The sequence below is a fragment of the Myxine glutinosa genome, chromosome 1 (genome assembly GCF_964187855.1).
Source record: "Myxine glutinosa chromosome 1, kmMyxGlut1.1, whole genome shotgun sequence".
Taxonomy (NCBI): domain Eukaryota; kingdom Metazoa; phylum Chordata; class Myxini; order Myxiniformes; family Myxinidae; genus Myxine; species Myxine glutinosa.
In genome coordinates, this window is record NC_136261.1 from 400,646,981 (window position 1) to 400,673,196 (window position 26,216).

The following is a 26,216-nucleotide window of genomic DNA, read 5'->3' on the forward strand; positions in this document are numbered from 1 at the left end:
TGAATTAGTGGGGGTAGAAAAGATCAAGGTTATGGATGGGGGAAGATAAGAGATGGTGGTGAACAGCTGTTTTAAAGACCTGGAGGGAGGAGAGGGATTGAAGGGAGTGTGGGAGTTTGTTCCACAGGCGGGAGAAAAGAGGAATGAAAGAGTGAAGGTGAGCAGAGAGCCGAGATTTCGGCAGTTTAACCATCAGAGGGTTGCTGGCAGATCTTGTGCGACCTGTAGGAATATCTGGGGGACAGAGCACGGAGAGAGCTGGGGGAGCAAGGCCGGAGAGGAGTCGGTAGAAGACAGAAAGACCACCTACCTGCCTGCGGTGAGTGAGTGAAAGGCCCTCAGAGATAGCTTCATCGCGGGAGATTCCAATGATTTTGAAAGCTTTGGATTCAACAGCGTGAAGCCGAGCCAGGTGTGAGGCAGGAGCACCAGCCCATAGGGGAGAACAGTATTCCATTGAGCTGCGGATGAAAGCCTTGTATGTGGTGAGGAGCTCAGGTGTGCTCAGGGTTACGGACATGGTGTGAGAAATGGAGAAGGTGAAAGAATTTTGGAGTTTGCTGATGGAGCTGATTTGTTGATTTGTAACACTCAGTTCCAGAAAGAGGATAATAAGCTTGTCACATACATGTCAGGTGGGTCGACGACAACCGTTGACTACCTGCTGGTGCGTAGGCGAGATAGGGGTTACCTCCGGGACACAAAGGTGATCCCGGGGGAGGAGGCTGTTTCACAGCACCACTTGGTTGTCTGCGACATAAGGGTGAAAGGTGCGAGGAGAGCTCGGCGGGTGAAGTACCAACCGAGAATGAAGGTGTGGAGGTTGAAAGAGTTGACAGTGAGGGAGGCATTAAAAGAGAGGCTGAGTATGGTAGAGGATGATGTGGTTGAGCTTGAAAGTGGTTGGATGTCAATGAAAGATAGTCTGTTGGGAGCCATTGGTGAGGTATGTGGATGGACAAAAGGACCACCGAGGCACTCGGAAACATGGTGGTGGGATGATGAAGTTGGAAAGAAGATTGACCAGAAGAGGAAGAATTTCAAGAAGTGGCAGAAGGCGAAGGGTTTGGGGGCAGAAAAGGCAGAGCATGAAAGTTATAAGGCAGCCAAGAAGGCTGCAAAGAAAGAGGTAGCAAAGGCGCAGGAGGCATGTAGGAAAATGTTTGGAGAACGCTTGGATTTGGAAGAGGGTCAGAGAGCGGTATTCAGGATTGCAAAGCAGATAGCGAAAGAGAGATGTGATGGGGGTGAGTTGCTTGAAGGATGAAGTGGGACAAATCGTTGTGGACCCAGATGGAATTAAAGGAAGATGGAAGAGATATGTGGAAATACTGTTGAATGCAGAGAATGAATGGGATGGCAACATCGAGAGTAACCCAGTTTTAGGACCCGCAGAGAAGATAACCGAGAAGGAAGTTGAGGAAGCGATAACAGCAATGAAGAGTAGAAAAGCGGGAGGGCCGACGGGAGTTGTGAGAGATATGTTTAAGGAAGCGGGAAATTGTGTTGTGAAGAGAATGACAGAGATCTGCAATCTGGTGGTGAAAGAAGGCCGCATTCCAGTGGATTGGGAACTGAGTACCCTTGTCCCTCATTACAAGGGGAAAGGTGACCCTCTGGACTGTGGCTCGTATCGAGCGATAAAGTTATTGGAGCATGGAATGAAGGTATTGGAAAGGGTGTTGGAGAGGAGGAAAAGGAAGAAAGTGAAGATTGACGAAATGCAGTTTGGATTTATGCCAGGAAGAGGAACGACAGACGTGCTTTTTATTGTGATGCAGTTGCAGGAGAAGTACATGGAGAAGAGGAAGAAGTTGTTTCTTGGGTTTGTTGATCTGGAGAAAGCATTCGATAGGGTTCCACGTGAAGTAGTGACATGGGCATTGAGGAAGTTAGGAGTGGAGGAATGGTTGATCAGAGTAGTGATGGCAATGTACAAAAGAGCGTGCACAGCTGTAAGGACAAAGGAAGGGAACAGTGGTGAGTTTGAGGTGAAGGTGAGAGTGCATCAGGGGTCAGTACTAAGTCCATGAGTATTTGTAGCTGTGATGGAGGTGCTGGCTCGGAACGTAAAGGAGGGTTTACCGTGGGAGTTGTTGAATGCAGATGATCTGGTGTTGATTGCAGAAAGTATGGATGGACTGAAGGAGAAGATGAACAAGTGGAAGGAATGTATGGAGACAAAAGGTCTGAAGGTGAATATCGGAAAAACGAAGGTGATGGCAAGTGTAAAGCATGTGGTGAGGTGGAAAGAACTGGGAAGTGGCCGTGTGCTGTGTGCAGGAAGGGTGTCGGAGTGAATTCCATTCAATGTACAATGTGCGCCGAGTGGGATCATCAAAAATGTAGTGGTTTGAGAGGGTCATTAATCAGTGTGACAGCTACATTCAAGTATAAGGTGTGCACAGAGGGAGCTGCAGATGGAGGAAATGTTGAGTTGGATCTTGGAGACGGCGTGAAGCTGGAAGGTGTGAAAACATTTTGTTACCTAGGAGACATGCTGAATGGAGAACGTGGATCAGACTCGGCAACGGTTGCTGGAGTGAGATGTGCATGGAAGAAGTTTTGGGAACTGAGTGGCGTGCTGACGAGGAGGGGTGTCGTTGAAGTTGAAGCAGAAGGGAAAGGTGTATGCTGCATGTGTGACAAGTGTTATGATTTATGGGAGCGAGACATGGGTAATGAACGTGGAGCAGCAACGAAGGCTGGAAAGGGTGGAAATGCGAATGGTTCGGTGGATGTGTGGAGTATCGTTCAGAGATGCGAAGACAAATGATGAATTGCGAAAGATGATGGGAATAGAGCCTGTGATTGATGCTGTGAAGAGAAACAGTTTGAGATGGTTTGGTCATGTGTTGAGGAAGGATGAAAGTGACTGGTTGAGAAGAGTGATGGAAATGAATTTAGAAGGAAGTAGAGGACGGGGAACACCGAGAAAGACTTGGCTAAAGATGGTCGAACAAGAAATGCGGGCAAGGGGGTTAACAAGGGGAGATGCAGAAAATAGGGCAAAATGGAGAAGATTGTCATGGGGACCACAAGGCTAACCCCCGCTCTTGCAGGGAAAATGGCCTTAAAATGCCTGTTGTTGTTTGTTGGTCTTGATCGTTCCTTTTTCGACCACATTTTTCGCCCCACCCGTTTTTGTTTTTGTTTTTTTTCCCTTCCTTCATAACGCGATCCTCTCCAGCTGACACCTTGCCAATTCTAGTTTTCACCATACTCCTTCAACTTTCTCCTCCTTCCTCTGATCCACTTTCACCGAACCTTTTTTTCATTTTTTTTTTTTTTTTTTTTTTTCATAGTCACGTGAAAAAGTAAGTACACCCCATGTAAAGTTTTGACTTTTTCAACATATTTCAACATACAGCTATTTGATTTTCATTTCAACCATATTGATAGATAAAGGTGATGTAATATAACAAATATCATGAAACATTTACATTTTGTAGTCCATTGTATAATTTAAATAAACATAAATGCAAATTTTGCATGTGGAAAAAGTAAGTACATCCTTGGCTCTAATAGGTGGTATTGCCCCCTTCGGCAGAAACAACCTCAAGTCTGCGTTTCTTATAACTGTCTACCAGTCCCTGACATCGACTGGGAGAAATTTTTGCCCACTCCTCCATGCAGAATTCTTTCAGCTGTGCGATGTTTGAGGGTTTTCTTGCATGCACAGCTCGTTTCAAATACCCCCACAACATCTCGATGGGATTTAGATCCGGGCTTTGACTTGGTCATTCCAGAACCCTCCATTTCTTTCTTTTCAGCCATTCCTTGGTGGATTTACTGGTATGTTTCGGGTCATTGTCAAGTTGCAAGGTGCACTTTCGGTTGAGCTTCAACCGACTGACACATGGCCTCACATTATCCTCAAGCACCCTCTGGTGCAATGAATAATTCATAGTGGATTCTATGATGGTGAGCTGCCCCAAACCATAATATTTCCACCACCATGCTTTACAGTTGGTATCAGGTTCTTGTGTTCAAATGCTGTCTTTGGTTTTCGCCAAACATGTCTATTGGTACTGTGGCCAAATAGCTCTACCTTTGACTCATCTGTCCAGAGCACATTGTTCCAGAAGTGCTGGTCTTTGCCTCGGTGTTCATTGGCAAATTTTAGTCTTGCCCTGATGTTCTTTCTGGACAGCAAAGGTTTCCTCCTGGCACACCTCCCATGTAGATCAAATGTGTGCAGCCTCTTTCTAATGGTAGATGCGTGCACTTTGACATCAGCAGTGGCAAGAGCTACCTCTAGGTTCCGTGATGACATTCTGGGGTTCTTCGAGACTTCTTTCAGCACCTTGCGGTCTGCTCTCGGGCTGAACTTGCTGGGGCGGCCTGGCCTGAACAAGTTGGCAGTTGTTTGCAATCCTCTCCACTTGAAGATGATCTTCTGGACAGTCGAATGATTGATTTCAAATTATTTGGAGATTTTTAAATCCCTTCCCAGACTCGTAGGCATCTATAACCTTCTTTCTGAAGGCCTCAGAGCAGCTCTTTTGATTTAGGCATGGTGATGCCGCACACTTCAAAGAGCAAACCACACTAAATGTCTGAGGTTTAAATAAGGCAGGTTCCTCCAAGATCCTCTCTAATGATGTTCTAATCATTTGCACCTGAGCTGGTGCACCTGATTTTAATTTTAGGTATTTGAAGTAGTGATAAATGTAGGGGTGTACTTACTTTTTCCACATGCGAAATTTGCATTTATGTTTATTTAAATTATACAATGGACTACAAAATGTAAATGTTTCATGATATTTGTTATATTATATCACCTTTATCTTTCAATATTGTTGAAATGAAGATCAAATAGCTAGCTGTATGTTGAAATATGTTGAAAAAGTCAAAACTTTACATGGGGTGTACTTACTTTTTCACGTGACTGTACAAGATTGAGGCTCGTGAAAGAGCTAACATTAATCACACAAAAAGTCAAACCGACACATAAAACACAAAATAAGGGGAACGGTAGACAAGATGGGGAGAGAGGGGAAGGACACAAACACAACATTTGAGAGCAGGGACATCGAGAGAACTGTGGGAAGGAGAGGGCTTGGGGGGAGGTGGGAGAGGTATAAAACATATGCACATTGCAAGGACTTCCAGGAAAGAAGTTGGAATTTCAAAAAAGTGGATCTGGGGTGAATTAGCGGGGGTAGAAAAGATCAAGGTTTTGGATGGGGGAAGATAAAAGATGGTGGTGAACAGCTGTTTTGAAGACCTGGAGGGAGGGGTGGGATTGAAGGGAGTGGGGGAGTTTGTTCCAGAGGTGGGAGAAAAGGGGAATAAAAGAGAAGGTGAGCAGAGAGCCGAGATTTTGGCAGTGTAACCATAAGAGGGTTGCTGGCAGATCTTGTGCGACCTGCAGGAATATTTGGGGGGCAGAAAACAGAGAGAGCTGGTGGAGCAAGGCTGGAGAGGAGTCAGTAGAAGACAGAAAGACCACCAACCTGCCTGTGGTGAGTGAGTGAAAGGCCCTCGGAGTTAACTTCATCGCAGGAGATTCCAATGATTCTGAAAGCTTTGGTTTCAACAGCGTGAAGCTGAGCTAGGTGTGAGGCAGGAGCACCTTCCCAGAGGGGGGAACAGTATTCCATTGAGCTGCGGATAAAAGCCTTGTATGTGGTGAGGAGCTCAGGTGTGCCAAGGAAGGACTTCGCACGACGGAGGATGCCCAGTCGGCGACTGGCTTTGGAGGCCAGCTTGGAAATGTGGTTTTCCCAAGAAAGATCATGGCAGATAGTGAGACCCAAACCTTCAAAAAACCTTTAAAACAACAACATTTTAACGAAGAATTTAAAAAGTGGGCCTCTCCCGCACTAACACATTTGCTTATACACCTCCCTGTTCCTTTGTGCTCTGCTCTCCTTTCTGTCAATCTCCTATTCCTCTACTCCTGCTTCTGAACCTGCGCTGGAATCATTCATCCCCGTAAGGAATCCTCATGCCCTCTTTTAGGGTATTTGCCCAAATAGTTTTCATAGTTTCGTTTAAAAATGTTTAAACTTTCCCCTGAAGGGTTGTATTCTGTTGTATATTACAAATGATTTTTCTTCTTCTTCTTTAAAAGGTTGTTTTTGAGTTCCTCACCAAGCTCTTCATTTAATATCAAAATTCCATCTCCTACAACTCTTCCTTCCTACATTCCGTAAACCCACATGCATTCCACCCCTCCTCCAATGTTTTCAAATGGATCTCTGACTCTAAAATCACAAGATACTCATTTTGCAATTCATGTTTGTTTTCCATTAATCATCCAACACTTTCTAAAATCCAAACTCAGCCCTCCCCTCCTAATCTACCTCCTCACCCATCCCTTTCAAATCTCCCCCCTTGCCCCTCTCCTCATAAAATCCCCCCTCACCCCACCCCTTCCCTTCAAATCTCCCCATCCTCCTTTTTTCTCCAATTCTCCCCTCTCACCCCTCCTACTAAAAGCGTCCTCCCCACTTCGCTCTCCCTTCCAACTCTTACCTCCATCTCCTCCAACCTTCTTCCTCGCTCCCCCCCCCCCCCCCCCTCAAACAACACCTCACTGTGCCTCACTCAATCACCATCAAACTTTTGTCCTCCTCATCCTTCCCTTTCTCCTTGCTATTCTGAAATCTCCGACAAACTATCAACTGCTCTCCCTACCTCCTCCTCTTCCACATCTTACCCTACCCCTTCTCTCCCCTGTCATGTATCCGATGCTCGCCCTTCCTCTTCTTTAATGGTATGGACCTCAAACATCCGGGGCTTTCGCTCAAAACTGATTGATCTCTCCATACAGGTTGCTTCTGACAAACCAGACTTGATCTGCTTAACAGAAACTTTCCTCCTTCAAGATGTCTCTGATTCCTTAATATCTCTTCCTGGTTACTCCCTCCTCCGGTACGATAGACCTGAGCCTCATCCTGGAGGTTGGGGTTGCTATCTTTGTCATAAACTCTCTTCCTCACTCTCCCTGCACTGCCATCTCTCCACCTCACCCCAGGAGTACCTCTTGCTACGGCTTCCCCTTCGCTCCCACCTTTTGTTCATATGTCTTCTGTACCGTCCACCAAACAGTGATGACTCCATCTACATCTCGCTGTCTGATAACATGGACCAACTTCCAGCTACTCATCCGAACTCTCTCTTCCTCATATGTGGTGATTTCATCTGTCATCATGCCAGCTGGCTGGGTGTGGGTACCTCTCTCACCAGCCATGGCACCTCAGCAAAGGACTTCTGCGACCAACTGGGACTGACACAATCTCAATTTCCCAACCCGGATCTCAGTCAACGGAGCATCTTCTCTTCTACACATGGTTTTGACAAACTTCCCTGCAAATGTCTGCTGCTCTTCTTCTGCTCCAATCTGTTCATCTGACCACATACTTGTTAAAGTGGACATCTCTCTGGCCATTCACAGAGAGCCTCGTCAGTGTCGACTAGTCTGGCATTTCACTCAGGCCACATGGCATGGTGCTCAAGCAGCCATCAATCATCTGGCCTGGTCTCCCATCTCCATTGCCTCTGGCATCAACTCATCCTGGGAATTCTTCCAAAGTAAACTGCTCTCTCTCTCTCATGCACAGATTTATCCCATCTCGTCTTCAGTTGTCACACCCTTCCTCCCATCCACGGTACACGGAATCTTGTGGTGAGGCAGTTGCCCTGAAACAACTTGCCTTCGCCTCCTGGAAGGCAAATCCAATGGAAGGAAATCTCATTTCCTTTCACAAAGCCCGGAACAAGTGTGTTTCCGCCCTCAGGAGAGCCAGGAAACAATATCTCTCTACTCTCAAGACTGAACTCTCAAACCCGTCTCCCTCTTCCAAATCCTGGTGGCGTCTGGTCAAATCTGTTTCTGGTGTTTGTTCCCCCTCCATTCCCTCCCTCACCTCAAACGGCTACACAGCTGACTCCGCACGTGAAAAGGCTGAATGCCTCAACTCTGTGATTGCCTCAAAATCTTGTGTCCCAAACCTGTCTCTCTCTGTACCCACTGTACTTAGTCGTACCCAGCTGCTCCTGAACTCTGTCCTTCTCTCCTGACAAGGTTTAGAAGTCTATGTGAATCCACAACTCTGATTCTGCAACGATACCAGACGGCATCAGACCACGGGTCCTAAAATCCGGCTGTGCCGCTCTTTCACACCCTCTCTCTGTTCTCTTCATCCTCTCTTTTGCTCAAGGTCAGCTTGGAAATCAGCCAAAATTACCGCTTCACACAAAAAGGTGCATAAACAGATCCTTGCAACTACAAACCAATCAGCGTGCTCCCAATTATCAGCGAAGTCATGGAATCCATCATTGCTTCCGATATCAAATCCTTCCTCTTCTCCAATGGCTTGATCTTTGATCATCAATTTGGTTTCAGACCAGGTCACCGCAGCTCAATGGAATACTGCTCTCCCCTCTGGGCTGGTGTTCCTGCCTCACAACTAGCTTGTCTTCACGCTGTTGAAACCAAAGCTTTCAGAATCCTTGGAATCTTCCGTGATAAAACTAACTCCGAGGGCCTTTCACTCACTCACCGTAGGCAGGTTGGTTGTCTTTTTGTCTTTTACCGACTCCTCTCCGGCCTAGCTCCCCTAGCTCTCTCTGTCTGTGCTCTGTCCCCCAAATATCCTTTCAGGTCTTTAAAACAGCTGTTCACCACCATCTCTTGTCTTTCCCCATCCATAACCTCTATCTTTTCTACCCCCGTTAATTCACCCCAGATCCACTTTTTTGAAATACCGACTTCTTTCCTGGAAGTCCTAGCAGTGTCCATGTGTTTTATACCTCTCCTCCCCTCCACTCCTCCCAAGCCCTCCCCTTTCCACAGATCTCCCGATGTCCCTGCTCTCAAATGTTGCACTTGTGTGCTTCCCCCTCTCTCCCCATCTTGTCTCCCGCTCCCTTTATTATATGTTTTATGTGTCCGTTTTTTGGGGTTTTTTTGTGATTAATGTTGGCTCTTACATGAGAGCTTGGTGTTGGCTTAGCGGTTGGGGTGCCGGCTTGGGATCCTGGGATCCTGGGTTTGAATCCCAGTTGATCGCTTAATTAACGCCGGGGGGGGGTTGACTCAGTCTGTCATCCTTCCGAGGTCGACAAATTGAGAACCAGTTCACTGGTAATTCCCTGTGTGTCACAAAAGGCGACTAACAGGGTTGGCGGCAGGAAGGGCATCCGGCCATAAAACATTGCTTCAAAAAGGGGACCACGGTGCCCGAAAAAGGCCAACCCCTGCTCTGCGGGGCAAAATGGCCTCCAATGGTGTTTTTTTTGTTTGTTTTTGTTCACTCTTACATATTATGAGCCTCGATCTTATATACAAATTTTTTAAATATTTGTTATGTTGTGACTAAAGTTTGTTCACGGCACTGAGAAAAGTCTAAGGAGGTTTATGGGACGTTAAAGTGGGTCCAGGTTTGACCCCCCAAAATAGACATTTGCTTTCTTCTCAGAAACTACACAAGCAACTCCGAAGAAACTTGACCACAACCTTCAATACCCGTGATGTACCAAAGTTTGTTCACGGCATTAAAAAACTTGTACCCATCTGCTCCTGAACAATAAATGAAAAATAAAGTAAGCCATAACTGTCAGAGAATTTATTTTGATATATCTCGGAATTAGAGGAGAAAAACATCATTTAAGAATAAGAATAAAAGCTTTAATGCAGTAAAACAGAAAAACAAAATTTTCCCAAAAATATTTCCAAAAAAAATTCCTGGATTCGGAATAATATCCTGCGCTTCACCAAAAACTAATCAATTCTTCATAAAAATAGGGGCAATACCCCTGGGCACTCACCTAGTAGAATAAAGCAGTATACGACACTAATAAGTATTTTGGAAAGGACAAACTCCACCATCCCCTCCCCCTCCCCCTCCAACCCCATCACATCCCATGAGGGCCTGATTTTTTTTCTAATGCTGTGAAATTTTTTTGGTACATCATCGGTGTTGAAGGTTGTGGTCAAGTTTCATTGATATTGTGTGGTTTCTGAAAAAAGTACAGTACCTATTTTTGGGGGCAACCTCTCCTCTCCCCATTAGACCCCAATTTTTACTCCCACCAGGGAGTAATGCATTCGATCTGCCCGTCCGTGTGTGTGTTCGTGTGTTTGTGAACAAGATATCTGGAAAAGTTCTGAACAGATTTGGATGAAAGTTGGTGGGATGATTGCCCTTGGGATAAGGAAGAATTGATTAGTTTTTGGTGAAGCTCAGGATATTATTCCCGATCCAGGAATTTTTTGAAGGATTTTTTTTACCATTGGAAGATAGGGCTCATTTTTTTTTAACATTATCTTCTATATATTCTATATTTAACATTGATATTAAAATAGTTTTCATATTTGTTGTAAATGTAGTTTCAACTCGTGGTTATGCGTTAGAGCGGTTAATTTTTTTAGCAGCGTCGTCTTCAATGTTCATTTTTTTTTTTTTTAATAAAGACATATTCTGTCATTTTAAAACCACCAAAGTGTGTATTAGCTTTCCCCATTTCATAAAATGTATCGTTTGATGCGTATAATGCTTTAAAACTTTTTTTTTTTTTTTTTTTTTTTTTTAATCTTAGAAGAGATATCAACATTTAGCTCAGCGAATGTCATTCGTGGTGTCAGTATTTGATGAACTTATAAAGACTTAGTTCCAGATTTGTCAATGGCTGTGGTATATTAACAAACGAATAAAACAGATTTGGCAAAATCCCAACTTTTTTTTTTAAAGATCGCACACCCAGGGATGAGAGGCTGAAGAAGAAGAAGGTACCTCGCATGGGCTTCCCAGACCAAATAAATAATTCTGGTTCTGGCTCTGTGATTTTCAGGTTTATTACTCCTGCCAGTGTGTGTGTGTGTGTGTGTGTGTGTGTGTGTGTGTGTGTGTGTGTGTGTGTGTGTGTGTGTGTGTGTGTGTGTGTGTGTGTGTGTGTGTGTGTGTGTGTGTGTGTGTGTGTGTGTGTGTGTGTGTGTGTGTGTGTGTGTTCGTATGTTCGTGAACAAGATATCTGGAAAAGTTCTGAACGGATTTGGATGAAAGTTGGTGGGATGATAGCCCTTGGGATATAGTGCAGGCCCATATGTCATAACAATATTGTTTGTGTTTTTTGTTTGTTAAAATTGATTTAGCAATGGATTCTGCTTCAGAATATTATAGAGATGTAAAAAAAATAGGGTTCCATTTTTTCTTTTACGTCTAATAGGTAGTAATTCGAAGAAATCCAAGATGGCCGCCATAAAATTTGGAAAATACACTTTTGTGCATATCTTTGTATCTAGATATCATATAAACATGAATAATATGTCCTTTTATATGTTTTCAGACCCAAGGAAGCCATTTCTGCCATTGTTTTTACAGAAAAATGCAAGGAAAATAAAATAGTGGACATATACCAGCCAAAGTGGGGTCGGCCGGCATGAAATCGGTTAATTAAGTTTCCACCATCTAGTTAAGGTCTGGTTTTGACTGTGTTGACGAAATGTGAATCTGAATAGTAGTATCTATCTTTGCAGGACCGACGACAGTTCAAGAGTGTCTAGAAAATTACACCTACCTTCAAGATGAGTGACTCACCACCCAGGAAGATTGAGAAGTCAGTAGATTTCGGACTTTGTTTTGTATGCCAAATGGCCATAGGGCAAACAGACTATACAACCTTTGTAACAAAACCAAAACTCTCCTCTGTCGAGAAACTGATGGCAGGTGCTGAGGAACAGTACACGTATGGTGAAACAAAGTTTGCATCATTGAATAGACGTTTGCAATATTCCTCTGCTGAAGAATTGCTCGCAAAAGGTCTCCGCTACCATAAAGCTTGTTACAAAGATGTTACCAATAAGATGCACATTGATCGAGCAAAGGCTAGGTTTGAGAAAGGAACAACATCAGGCAGTGCCGCAGAAATCCGACTGAAAAAGAGAGGACGACCAAGTTCTAGTGATCTAGGGGAAAGCACGTCAACATCCAGAAGGTGTTCCCGAGAACAGACATTTGACGCGCTCAGATGTGTCATATGCCAGGAAGACAGAGGAAGTGAACTACACAATGTGTCAACAAAGAACATGGGACTCCAGATCAGAAACATTGGCCAAGAAACAAGTAATGACAATCTGAAAGTGAGACTGAACAGTGTCATAAGTTTGCCTGACCCATTGCAAGCAATGGCTGAGGACATGAAATATCATTTACCATGTGTAGTTAAGGCCAAACGTGCTATAGTTAAGACGGAAAAACAAACAGAAACAACCAATGTTAACTTTGGTCAGGTGTTATCAGACCTTGAACTCATTGAAATTGTTGAAACTGCGTTGAATGATACTACTGAAAATGCTGTGCTGAATATGAATGAAATTCATGTAACCTATGTCAATTTACTTAAGGAGCACGACTTTCCGGTCTCAGACAACCATAGTTATAAGCCATACCTGAAACAATTGATCCTAGACAACATTGCCGATGTTCATTTCAGCCGGCCCTCAAACAAAACAAAGCCAGAGCAGATTCTTTCCACAAAGCTCAAAGACCACATGATATCAAGCAAGCTATCAAGCACGATCATCTAAACTATGCTCGGTTGCTCCCTCTCTACATTTCAACAATGCAGGAGACTGAAAAGCAGCACCCAGAACTGTGGAGGGAATTCATGAAAGGGAACTTCTGTGTGACAAAAGGATTGGCAGGCTTCACATCAATAGCCCCAGACCATGGCATTGAGCAAGAAAACCGTACACTGAAGGTGATTGGAGGAATCGTAGGGATAACTCAAAATGAGAAGGCGCTTGACAAGTTCTTCCTCATTGCACCTGAGCTGTCAAAGTCACTGCACGAGTTTGCGGAGGGATATGGTCTTGGTGAAAACCAGAGCAGAAAACAACACCACGAAATCACGGGGGGAAAGCTTTCCCGGGTGATGAGCCATGCCTCCAAGCTTTCTAGGGTGTTCCGTGAACATGGCGATCCATTTATGGAAGAGGAAGTAGACGAGGTCTACAACCTGCTCACCAAAGAAGTCATGAATGAAAAAGTGTCCAGCGACATCTTAGAGCGCGACGAGATCGGACAACAGATGTTCCAGCAATTTGCCACAGATCGTTTAGCTGAGGGAAAACTTTCTGTGTGGGACAAAATGACGAAAAGAAAACTTCGAACATTCAAGAGTTCGAATGCCACAACAGAAGTGAGATCGGGCGACAAGCTGATCAAAGTCAAAGAAGAGCGAGGATTGTTGCAGAGGTTCATCGTTATCTCACGGAGCCGACCAGAGCTCGACCTGAAAGAATGTATTGGCACCTATGAATTTGGCATCGTTCCACGTTCTTTATTTGCATCTGATGGATCCCTCTTGTTGGCATACGACAAGGCAAAAATCCTTCGTCAACTTGAGCATCTGGCTGAGCCTGAAGAGCAGGATGTACATGATCCACCAGGAGAACCTATTTCGACAGAAATCAATGAGCATCAAGACGCGGGAATTGCCGCTTTGAATGATGCAGCAGCACACGCTGGGGAAGAAACTAATGACCCATCAACTGACTATGAAATCTCAAGCCAAAATTTGCAGGAACCCTCTCAGATCAGCCAAAACCCAGACACAACCACAAGATCAGGAGTGATCAATGAAAACGAGACTACTTCTCGCCATAGAGTGATAATCATTGATGGCATGGCTCTTGTTAACGGGATCTCCAAAACAGAACAAATGATTACATGCAGTGACTTTGCTCAATCGTTCATTGAACGCCTCGAAAATATTGCCGTGCATTATGATGACGTGAGGTTGGTATTCGACCGATACATCGATAACTCACTGAAAGACAAAATGCGCCTAAAGAGGACAAAGGGGAAATCAACATACTATCACGTCAGGGATAGTACATTGATCCAGAAGATTTCACTCAAAGATTTCCTTTCCAATGTGAAGACCAAGGCAGAGCTTACAGAGTACTTGGCTGTGAAGTGTCTATCTTACAGCAAGGCTCATCCAAACAAGTTGAAGAAGTTCATGGTGACATCAGGAACTAAGACCACGGGCAACACTGAAGTTCCAGACAGTCTACTCACGCACAGCCAAGAAGAGGCCGATACACTCTTAATTCTGCATGCTCTCACAGTCGACAAAGATGCAGAAGTTATCATTGATTCGCCAGATACCGATATCTTCCTCCTACTGATTCAGAGATTTCACGATCTACCACCTGCTACGAGGTTTCTCACTGGGAAGGGAAAGTTGAGGAGGAGCATTGCAGTACAACCTATTCATGGCATGCTAGGAGAGAAACGTGCGTCTGCAATACTTGGATTCCACGCATTCACGGGAAGTGACATGTCTGGAAGGTTCGCTGGCAGGAGCAAGGACTGGTGGTTTAAGGTCTTCATGACATGTGACAACAAGATATGGGAGGCTCTGGAGTCTTTGGGACAAACTGATCCGTCACCAGAAGTGTGTTCCCAGCTGGAACGCTTCGTCTGTCTGCTGTACAAGTCTAAAGTTCACACGAAAGTAAACGAGCTTCGCTGGTTCTTATTCTCCAACCGTGCTGCTGAGGGAGAGAGTCTTCCACCTACCACTGGTTCGCTAAAGTTACACGTTCAGCGAGCACATTATATCGCAATGATATGGAGAAAGGCAGCAGAAAGCCATCCGTCCCTTCCATCACCTGTCGAGTATGGTTGGCAGTTACTTTCGGATGATGGGGTTTATGCCCCAAGTCGATGCCTGAATCCTCCAGCCCCAGAAGCAATAATGAATCTCGTGAACTGTGGGTGCAAGAAAGGGTGTATGGGAAGATGTAGCTGTCGCAATAACAATATTCCTTGTACTGAAGTTTGTGGGTGTGTGGGTTACAGTTGTAACAACAAAGCAAACATCAATGAACCGCGTGTGATAGATATGGATGAGGATGAATGAGGCATTCGTTTATGTGATCGTTTATGTTCATTCATCGTTTATGTTTAGGTGTGTGTGTATGTGTGTGCGTGTGTGTGTGTGTGTGTGTGTGTGCGTGTGCGTGTGTGTGTATTCAAAATAAATGTTATCAGTGAAGATTGTTTATTGAATCGATTCTAATTGGGAAATTATACGATCCGATTTCACGACGGCCGTCTCCATTTTGGCTGGTATATTGCCCACTATTTTAATTTCCTTGCATTTTTCTGTAAAAACAATGGCAGATATGGCTTCCTTGGGTCTGAAAACATATAAAAGGACATATTATTCATGTTTATATGATATCTAGATACAAAGATATGCACAAAAGTGTATTTTCCAAATTTTATGGCGGCCATCTTGGATTTCTTCGAATTACTACCTATTAGACGTAAAATAAAAAATGGAACCCTATTTTTTTTACATCTCTATAATATTCTGAAGCAGAATCCATTGCTAAATCAATTTTAACAAACAAAAAACACGAAATTACTAATCGCCCTAGACTAATAAGGAAGAATTGATTATTTTTTTTTGGTGAAGCTCAGGATATTATTCCGGATCCAAGAAATTTTTTTGGGAAAATTTTGTTTTTCTGTTTTACTGCATTAAAGCTTTTATTCTTATTTTTAAATGATGTTTTCCTCCTCTAATTCCGAGATATATCAAAATAAATTCTCTGACAGTTGGGGCTTACTTTCTTTTTCATTTATTGTTTTGGGGAGAGGGGATGTTAAACAAAACGTATTATTCCAACTGGGTCTTTGTGTGCTGTCTTTGCATGTGCTGTCTTTCCCTCGCGGTCCCCATGTGCTGTCTTTCCCTCGCGGTCCCCATGTGCTGTCTTTCCCTCGCGGTCCCCATGTACTGTCTTTCCCTCGCGGTCCCCATGTGCTGTCTTTCCCTCGTGGTCCCCATGTGCTGTCTTTCCCTCGCGGTCCCCATGTGCTGTCTTTCCCTCGTGGTCCCCATGTGCTGTCTTTCCCTCGCGGTCCCCATGTGCTGTCTTTCCCTCGCGGTCCCCATGTGCTGTCTTTCCCTCGCGGTCCCCATGTACTGTCTTTCCCTCGCGGTCCCCATGTGCTGTCTTTCCCTCGTGGTCCCCATGTGCTGTCTTTCCCTCGCGGTCCCCATGTGCTGTCTTTCCCTCGTGGTCCCCATGTGCTGTCTTTCCCTCACGGTCCCCATGTGCTGTCTTTCCCTCGTGGTCCCCATGTACTGTCTTTCCCTCACGGTCCCCATGTGCTGTCTTTCCCTCGTGGTCCCCATGTGCTGTCTTTCCCTCGTGGTCCCCATGTACTGTCTTTCCCTCGCGGTCCCCATGTGCTGTCTTTCCCTCGTGGTCCCCATGTACTGTCTTTCCCTCGCGGTCTCCATGTGTTGTCTTTCCCTCGTGGTCCCCATGTGCTGTCTTTCCCTCACGGTCCCCATGTGCTGTCTTTCCCTCGTGGTCCCCATGTACTGTCTTTCCCTCACGGTCCCCATGTGCTGTCTTTCCCTCGTGGTCCCCATGTGCTGTCTTTCCCTCGCGGTTGTCAGCTCTTTCACGAGCCTCGATTCAGTATAGAAAGAAAAACCACAAAAAAAAAAAAAACCCCACGGCGGGAGTATGCGCTCTTCTGAGTGGCGTTCTAGTTTTGTTCCTGTTACCTATGTTACATCATGTCATTGAAAAGATCAGACCGTGCTTCACCATTCTAAATTCCCGATGATAAAATTTACTTCCGCAAGGGTGTCGGGGTGAAGGCAATATCACAAGTCACAAAACCCTTTGGGGAGTGGGGATATTGTTTTGTAATATAATTATTATTATGCCGTTATCATAAGTGTTATTATTACCCTCGCCAGAGGAGAGGGTATTGCATTTGTGACGGTTTGTCTGTTTGTTACTTTGGCAAAAAGAATTTTTTTTGACAAGTATGTTGATCACTTACACTTGCCTGCAAGTCACAATTTTAAACCGATCTTCACGAAACTTCACCAAATGGTAGAGTTCGTGGTCCGACAATCTTATTTCTTTTTGAGTTCAAAAGGTCAACATAGGTCAATGGTCAACCACTTTTTTCAAATTTCTAAAATCCTCAATTTTCATCTGATTTATTTAAATTTGAATAGGATTTACATATCAGCTAAGTGAATTCAACCAGAAACTATTTTTGAGGTGAACATCGGCCAAATTTCTATAATTGTCAATTGTCATCCGATTAACTTAAAATTTGAAGATTATTACTTGCAAAATCGAAGATTTTTCAAGTATATTGGTCGGTTGTGTTTGTCACCGTTTCTTCGTTTGTTTTGTTTTCCCGTTTTGTCGTTTTGTTCTGTTTTGTTTGTTTTTTGTTGTTGATTGTTTTGTTCGTTGTTTGTTGTTTTGTTTTTGTTGTTTTGTTTGTTTTTGTCGTTTTGTTTGTTTTCAATCGTTTGTCACGTTTGTTTTCAAGTTTTAAACTGTCTGTCTGTCTGTTTGTCTGTTTGTTTGTCACCGGCTTACAGGTCACAATTCTAAACCGATTGTCACGAAACTTCACCAAGTTGTATAGGTCGTCCCAATTGAGAAGCCTATTGTTTTTGAGGTCAAAAGGTCAACATAGGCCAAAGGTCACCAACTTTGCCAAATTTCTAAAATCCTCAATTTTCATCCAATTGACTTGAAATTTGAAGAGGACTTGCATATCTGGTCACTGAATTCAGCCACCAAGTATATTTGAGGTCAACATAGGCCAACAGGACAACATAGGCCAAGTTGTTGTTTTTTTTATCCTCAATTTTCATCTGATTGACTTGAAAATTGAACGGCATTTGCACATTGAGTCACTAAATAGGCAAACTAACTATTTTTGAGGTCAAAATGTCAAAGGTCAACTCAAGGTCAACCTCACAAAATTATCTTTTTTCATCGGAAAAATCGTCACTTTTCTTCCTGTTGACCCGAGCTTTGATCAAGATTCTCAATTTTAATCTTGATGAAATGGACAATTTGCTGTATCAATGAAAAAAAAAATTTTGGGGTAGGGGACAGATTTTGCAAGTATCGTGCTCCACATGACGTCTTCTTGTTTGCATATAAGGTCACTGAATTCAACCACCAATTATTGTTGACGTCAAAAGGATGTTCTACGAGTGCCATTCTACTTTTTCTCCTTTTCCAAGTGTCGCTCAGTGATTTTTCATTTGTTTGTCTGCCTGGCTGTTTGTCCGCACAGAATAAGTTTCCTTTTCTCTGCAACCGTTGGTTCGATTGACAGGAAAGTTTCAACATAGGTGCAACTCCTGTAGAATATTTGAATGATAACTATGACATCATAGGTCACGTGGTATGGGCGCCATCTTGGGAAAAACGAAAAACTTTGCACTTCTATATCTCTAAAAGTGCTACATAGAAAAAATTGACACATGGCTCATTTGTAAAGAACTCTCCATGGGGGATGATGTATGTTAATGATGATGTCATAGGTGCCTTCATTATGACGTCATAATTTGACAAGTACAAAACTTCATCCAACAAGGATGAAATTTCTTGAGTGTCATCTCGGGATATATTGGTGGAGAAAAAAATAATAATAATGCCGTCATCAGTCACGCGGTTCGGCAGCCATATTGGATTGAACATAAATCTTTGGCATCAATAAACTACACAAACACAGCAGCGAATAAATACCACAGAGACTACAAACATATCCTGGCGAGGGTCTGCAATCTCTGATTGCTCTTATTTGTTGTTTGTTCTGTGTCAAATCTCTTCCATGAGCCTAGACCATGCAGAGTAAAAAAAAAAAAATCCCCCCCCCCCCATTCAAAAAATGCCCCGACATTTGTGGATTTCACATTCGCACCATTTTCCAGGAACGTATCCTCCGCGAATATCGGGGTATGACGACACACACACACACACACACACACACACACACACACATACCACGCAAGATTAAGATCACTACTTCATATGAAGAGTATGAGGAGGGAACAGTGGTGTCGGCAAAATGAACGAGGAGGAGGGAATAGTCTTTTCCTGTATTTAGCTACCTGTGTACCAGTGTAGTATTTGCTCATTTGTGATTATTTGGAGAGTGACAGGTTCAACCCAGAACATTCTGGGACACGGCACTTAACGGCTGGACAGTGCGGGGTCTGGAATTACAGAATGTAAACTTTTTGCAGATCATTTTGGGAGCCTTTGTCACAAGTAATTCGTTCAATATTGGACTTAATATGTTATCAACTTACAATTTGGTGTTGGTAGTTTAAGCTTCCATTCAATGTAAAGTAGGTGCTGACATTTATTTTTACATTGATGAATGCTCTTCACAGGAGAACAGAAGAAACTCATCAAGAAGTTCACCTGCACCTCGTGCTCTCACAGCTTCACCAAAAAGGCAGATTTGAAGAGGCACATGGAGAGGCACCGACAAGTTGCCAGTGATGAAGAGTACAAATGCACTTATTGTTCTTATAGAACGTTTTATAAAAGCATGTTCGTGAGACATGCAGATATTCACACAAGAGAGAAACAGTACACCTGTAGGGTGTGCCATAGGGGATTCCGTGACGCAACAAATATTCATAGGCACATGAGAATTCACACCGGGGAGCGCCCTTATATATGCAATGTTTGTGGTAAAGGGTTCATTCAGTCAACGGACTGTCAGATTCACCAGCGAATTCATACGGGGGAGCGCCCTTATATATGCAATGTTTGTGGTAAAGGGTTCATTAGTTCATCGAGCTGTCGGATTCATCAGCGAATTCACACGGGAGAGCGTCCGTACATGTGCACGGTTTGTGCGAAGACTTTCTCAAATGCAAAGGCTTTGAGGAGTCATTCAAGGTGCCACACAGGAGAGCCCCCTTAACTTTTTGAGATATTGTGCTCACAGATGAAAAATCACTCAGAGCGACACTTGGCAAAACAGAATAAAGTATAATGGCACTCTGTAGAGCATCCTTTTGACCTCAAAAATAATTGGTGGTTAAATTCAGTCGACTGATATGCAAATCGTCTTCAAATTTCAAGTCAATCGGATGAAAATTGAGGATATTAGAAATTTGGAACGGTTGTTGATATTTGGCTTATGTTGACCTTTTGGCCTATGTTGACCTCAAAAATAGTTGGTGCTCGATTTCATTTCGCTGATATACAAATCCCATTCAAATTTCAAGTCAATCGGATGAAAATTGAGGATTTTAGAAATTTGAGAAAAAGTTGTTGGCCTTTGGCCTATGTTGACCTTTTGACCTCAAAATAGATAGGATTTTGCCGGACCACGAACTCTACCATTTGGTGAAGTTTCGTGAAGATCGGTTTAAAATTGTGACCTGTGGGCAAGTATAAGTGAGCGGACAGACAAACATACAAACCGGAATGGTCAACATACGTGTCAAAAAAAAAAAAAATTCCAAGTAACAAACAGATAGGTGAAAACATAATCTCCATCCACATTCAGTGGCAGGGGTAATAAATGTAACAAAAAAAACTGCAATTGTTGGCCTCTCAAGGTTCGGTGACGATCCTTAAACGAGCCCTCGGAAGCCTTAAATGTATAGCTCATGTGGTAGCAAACAGGGTGTGTGGTGCGGGTGAGTGAGAAGTGCAGATAGGATGTGCGGTGTATGCGGATGCGTGCCATGCGATCCATAGCCCTTCAACTTGCATGGACTTCACAAAAGCACTAACCCCATTAACAGATCGGTTACCTGTCCAAAGTGGGCTGCCAAGGTGGCCTCGACGTACGCACGCTCGCTGCTGAGTTGTCTTTTTTTCAACAGGATAAATTAAAAATGTTAATAACCTCTTATAGATATATAATATGTAGGTCTGTGATTTTGTTTTGATACTCGAACATCTGAAATTCAATATTTAAAAGTTTCTGGCACATTTTTGCAATTTTGGCAGCCATTTTGAAAACGATGGACGCCATGTTGAATTTTGAGTGGCTAATCGACTGTATTTAAAGATTATCTATATAAGAACATCACTGCAAGTTACATGCATTTTGTATCAATGTGAAGGTTTTTTTGTGTTAGCTGACAAGCTATTTCAACGCAGTTGATAAGGAACGGCTGGCTTGGCAAGCGCTAGCTATCTCTTAGTAGGTCAACTCGCTGTGCGGTAATTTTTATCCTGATGAAACTAATTACAATGAAGGAAGATAATAATGATTGATTCAGAATAAGGGATTTATTTTATATCTTTTACCTCAGTTTTGTCGTGTCTCGCTCTCGATCTCTCTCTCTCTCTCTCTCTCTCTCTCTCTCTCTCTCTCTCTCTCTCTCTCTCTCTCTCTCTCTCTCTCTCTCTCTCTGCCCTCCTACTCTCTCTCCTGTGGTAATAAACCTTTTGTTCATAAAAACCTGTACGTGGTCATTCAGGGTGTATAATCAGCAGAACCATTAGAGACCATTAGAAATCTGACAACAAAGCTGGATGGTGTATAATCGGCAAAAGCCTATACAAGCCTAATGTTTGGCTCCCCTGGAAACAAGATGGTCGCGGCCTTGGGTGGGTGGAGTCAAGAGACAGATTTGGGTGTGGTCCGGCGGCTGTCTGACCAATGGGTGTACACTTCAAAAATCGACCCCCACCAAGAACAAGTCTACAACAGCAGCAACGGGAAGCTCTTAAATCTGCGAAATGTTGATGGTAAAACACGAAACAAGCCAAATACGTGCGATTTATTTATTTATTTTGAATCTCTCGATGTGAGTTCCTGATGGACAATGGAGTCAGTGAGAGCTCTGGGAGGCCTCGGTTCGGTCTCATCCCAGCCTGGCTGGCGGTCCAGGGTTTAATGGAGGAGTCTCTCCGAGCTGTGGTTGCGGAGATGGGGATCGAGATCTTCGGAACTCTCTGTGCCCGAGCCGAACCCGCTCCGGTGAAGGTTCAATTCTGTGCTTTGGCTACACAAAAGTTCACCTTCACCATCTACGCGGAACTCTGTCGGTACATGGAAGTGGAGCGAGGATCGGGACGGACTGTTGCCATGGAGACGGGAGGACCTACTGGAGACATGCACATCAAGGTATGGCTTTTCACTAATGAAGCTAACTCCGAGGGCCTTTCACTCACTCACCGCAGGCAGGTTGGTGGTCTTTCTGTCTTCTAACGATTCCTCTCCGGCCTTGCTCCCCCAGCTCCCTCTGTGCTCTGTCCCCCAAATATTCCTACAGGTCGCACAAGATCTGCCAGTAACCCTCTTATGGTTAAACTGCTAAAATCAAGACTCTCTATTCACCTTCACTCTTTCATTCCTCTTTTCTCCTGCCTCTGGAACAAACTCCCTCACTTTTCAATCGCACTCCTCCCTCCAGGTCTTTAAAACAGCTGTTCACCACCATCTCTTATCTTCACCCATCCAAAACCTTGATCTTTTCTACCCCCGTTAATTCACCCCAGATCTACTTTTATGAAATACTGACTTCTTTCCTGGAAGTCCGAGCAGTGTCCATGTGTTTTTTTTTTTACTTCTCCCACCTCCCCCTCCCCTCCCCATGCCTCCTCCCCCCAAGCCCCCTCCCTCCCACAGATCTCCCGATGTAACTGCTCTCCATCTTGTCTCCCACTCCTTTTATCATTTGTTTTATATGTTTGTCTTTTTTATTGATTAATGTTAGCTCTTACACGAGCCTTGATCTTGTATTAAAAAAAAAAAAAGGTAGAAGAGTCGGACTCGGTTGGTCCTGAAGACGACAGAAGAGACCCGGAGGATGGTGAGTTATAACAATTATGGACATTTTGTGATAAACTTGATTTATAACCGTCATATATATAAACCTACATTTGGAAAGTCCATTCTGAGGTTGCAAGTCCTGATGGAAATATTTATCAGATGAAGGTTCAGACTCCCTCAGCCCCTCACTTGAGTCCGTGTGTGTGTGTGTGTGTGTGTGTGTGTGTGTGTGTGTGTGTGTGTGTGTGTGTGTGTGTGTGTGTGTGTGTGTGTGTGTGTGTGTGTGTGTGTGTGTGTGTGTATATATATATATATATATATATATATATTGTTGCGGATATGGGATTTGGCCTCCATCCATATCTGCTTGTAAATATTCCCCTATTTCCCCAATACTCCCCAACTATCCCCAATCCCCCATTCCCTAGTCCCATTGTCTGTAAACAACACTCTGTAGCCCCGACCTTCCCCTTTTTCCCCCATTAAATGTCGTGCCCAGGTTCACCGCATCTCACGTAGACAACTATAGGACATCTTGCTAGTTATTCTTAGTCTATGTCAGTTAAGGACTCGTTTCCATTAATTCTGACTCTTCGTTGCACCAGAATGTGATTGTATGGCACCAGTAGTAAGTTTAGGACCTCCCCATACCTCCCCGCATCTCTTCCCCATGAAACAACAACACCAACAACAGCGGCGCGGGGAGTGCGCGTCCTCACTCCGGCTTGGTTAGCCGCCATTGACCATGTGCTCCGACGGGGTTACCACTCAGGGGCTGACTGTCAGCTCCTCGTCAAGGGCGGAGCCCGGTAACCCCCCGCACCCAATAAGAAGCGGCGGACCGATTCCATCTGGGGCGGAGCTAACAAGCCGAGGGCGTGTCACTCCCCGCTGGACAAGCGCAGGAAGACGGAGGTGACGTCAGATGCGCCTCAGCTACGAAGGAGAAAGGACGTCACCTCCTAGCGCTGAGAGATACCTCCCGCATCTTTGGACCGGACCGGGTCGATTCTGCCCCTGAGCCAAGGTGCACCTTGAGCCATCGACTACCTGCCCCTCCTTGCCATCAATCCCTGTGTGAGTCAGCCTTGTCCCGTTTGTCTGTGGTCTGTCGGGGCTAAGATAAGACCGTGTATAAGTGCCCACCTTTCTGTGCTGTACCTCTTGTGCCGTGTAATCTAAACGTTCTGCATATCCCATATTATATCCTCCTCCGGAGGTCTTGAGAACTGTACCCCTGGTGTCGTGTCGTTTAACCCAGCCGTTGTGTCCTTTCCTTCATTGATCTAGCGTAGCGCGATTCGGCCAAAGTTCGAGTATAATCGGGTAACTTGTGCGAACACGGCGGCCATTCCGCTCGGCCCAGCATAACATCTTAATAAGTCGTGTCCGTAACAATTGGTTGTCAGGAGTTCGATTCGGACCTGGGACTAAATTTGTTAGGCCCAAATTTTGGAACACCAATTGTACTATTAGAGTAACAATTGGTGTCGGGAAGTGGGATCGGTCCCGGAGCGCGTTTCATGCGCTCGAAATTATAATGGCGAAATTTAATTGTGTTTTACAAACAAAAATAAAAACCCGAATTTTGAAAGTCGCGCTATAGCAGACCAAGACGGCTGGGTTCCGGTAGAGGAGAGTGAGGCAGGGTCGATCCAGGACCAAAATGAGGGACATGAGGAGAGCGTAGCAGTGAGGGTGGCAGGGTCGCAAAATAGCGTCGTCGCGCACGAGGTTACGGGTGCGCAAAATGGCACCTCACACATGGCCACGGCGTCCACGCCCGCGACCGTAGTAGCGCCGCTGGTAGATTTGAACCTTTTTTTTATGCAAATGAAGGCCCTTATGGACAAGAATAATGAAGAAATGGAAAACAGAATGATGGGGGCCCTTATGGGCCAAATGGGGGTAATGAGGGACGAAGCGAGGGGTACCGGTGAGGGGTTAGACAATAATTTTAAGGGATTAGACAAGAAATTTGGGAAGTTAGACGACAAATTTGAGGGGTTAGACAACGGGATAAAAGAGGTGAAAAATGGGTTAATGGGGGTTGAAAATAGAATGGCTGCCCAGGAGAATCAGATAGAGGGAGTGAAAAATGGGTTAGAGGGGTTAGAAAACAGGATGGAAGGCAAATTGAGGGACATGAGGGACCAAGCGGAAAGGGAAGTTAACCAAATGGGGCAGCAGATAGAGGGGGTCAGAATGGGGGTAGAAACCAAACTGGATGCTCACAGGGAGGAAATGGAGCAGATGAGGGTGGCATCTGGGCAGGAGATGCAAGTGATGGGAGAAGAGATCAGAAGAGGTGTGAGTGAGGAGGTCGGAGGAGTGCGCGAGGAGGTGAGGCACTGTAAGGAGCGCATGGAGAAGGAGGTGAGAAAGGGGACTGTAAAATTGCAAGGTGGTATAGAGGAGTTGACGCTGGGAGTAGAACAACTAACAGTGGGACAAAAGGAGTTGGGGGACCAGGTAAAGAAGAACACAGCGGTAATAGAGGGTTTAAAATCGACACAGAAGGAGATGAAAAAGGACGTAGGGGTAATTAAAAAAGAGTGTCAGACGGTACACGAGGACCTGACGAGGTAAATGAACAAGGTGGTAGAGGTGATGGAGGTTAAAGAGCGGGAGGTGCGGGAGCACATAGAAAAAAATAAAGTGGAGTTAGAGGAAGAACTTAAAGGGGCGCACGAGGAGATGAAGGAGGTGAAACAGAAATTAGAAGAAGTGGAAGAAGGGGTGAGCGAAATTAGGAAGCGACGGAGAGGGGATAAGAAAGAGATAAAAGAGGAGATAAAAGAATTGGTCCAAAGTCTGTGTTTGGATCGTGATGATGTGCTCATTAACCGGATGAGGGATTCGCAGGTGATGGAGGAGAAGCGAAGAGGAAGAGGACCCGGTGTAAGTGGTGACCAATATGGTCGTGCGTATGATGCGCCAGGTGATTTAATAAGCTTGGGGGTCGAGATAGACCCGGATGTTCGTGAGAGGCCAAGAGTGAGATGTATGGCTGGTCCGGAGGGTATGGAACGAGAGGTGCGAGGTGTGGGTGAGCAAGGTTGTGGTGGTATGGAATGGGTAGCGGGTTGCGGAAGTGTGACCCATGCATCGACACCAACAGGGGTAGTTGTTAGAGGGACCGGGGAGGCACGAGAGCCCCTTGGGGGTAATGTACTGTGGGGGCCCGGCCGGTTCGGCCCCGCGCTGACCCCGCAAGGGGCGACGCACGGGGTCCGGCAGGCGGGCAACGACTCGCATACGAGGTGGTCCCACAAGGTCCCACTCGCGCCGTATGACGGTGGGTAAGGATGGCATCCCTGCCACCCTTCCCATGTGGGGCAAATGCGCTATAGATTATGGGGTGTATGGCAGTGAAAACTAGCCCGGGTGGGTTAGGTTATATTGTGTGTAGGGATCTAGCGAAGATGACATTAGGTAACGTTAAGTTTAATTAGTGACTGATACCTGTAGTGGGGACGCAGGTAGCTTAGTGTATGATAATGACGAGGGAGCGCAATAGTTTAAAGGGACGACTGGGAAGCGCAAGTTTCAGAGGGGAGTAGTTAGATGAGATGATGCTGTGTGAGAACTGGACAGGTGTGTGGAGCAGTGGATGAGTAGTGAGTGTTGTGGATCAGCGCGAATGCGCTT

At 44.7% G+C, this 26,216-nt stretch overlaps 1 protein-coding gene across 1 annotated transcript in view; it reads left to right on the plus strand.

The window, feature by feature from the left end:
* LOC137416812 (uncharacterized) overlaps positions 1-21,248 on the plus strand; it is a 35,328-nt gene extending 14,080 nt beyond the window's left edge. The window contains exon 2 of the mRNA XM_068102462.2: positions 19,210-21,248. Within this exon, the coding sequence (XP_067958563.1) occupies positions 19,210-19,751 (542 nt within the window). The 3' untranslated portion in view covers positions 19,752-21,248. The remainder of the gene's footprint in view (positions 1-19,209) is intronic.
* The last annotated feature ends 4,968 nt before the right edge of the window (positions 21,249-26,216 follow it).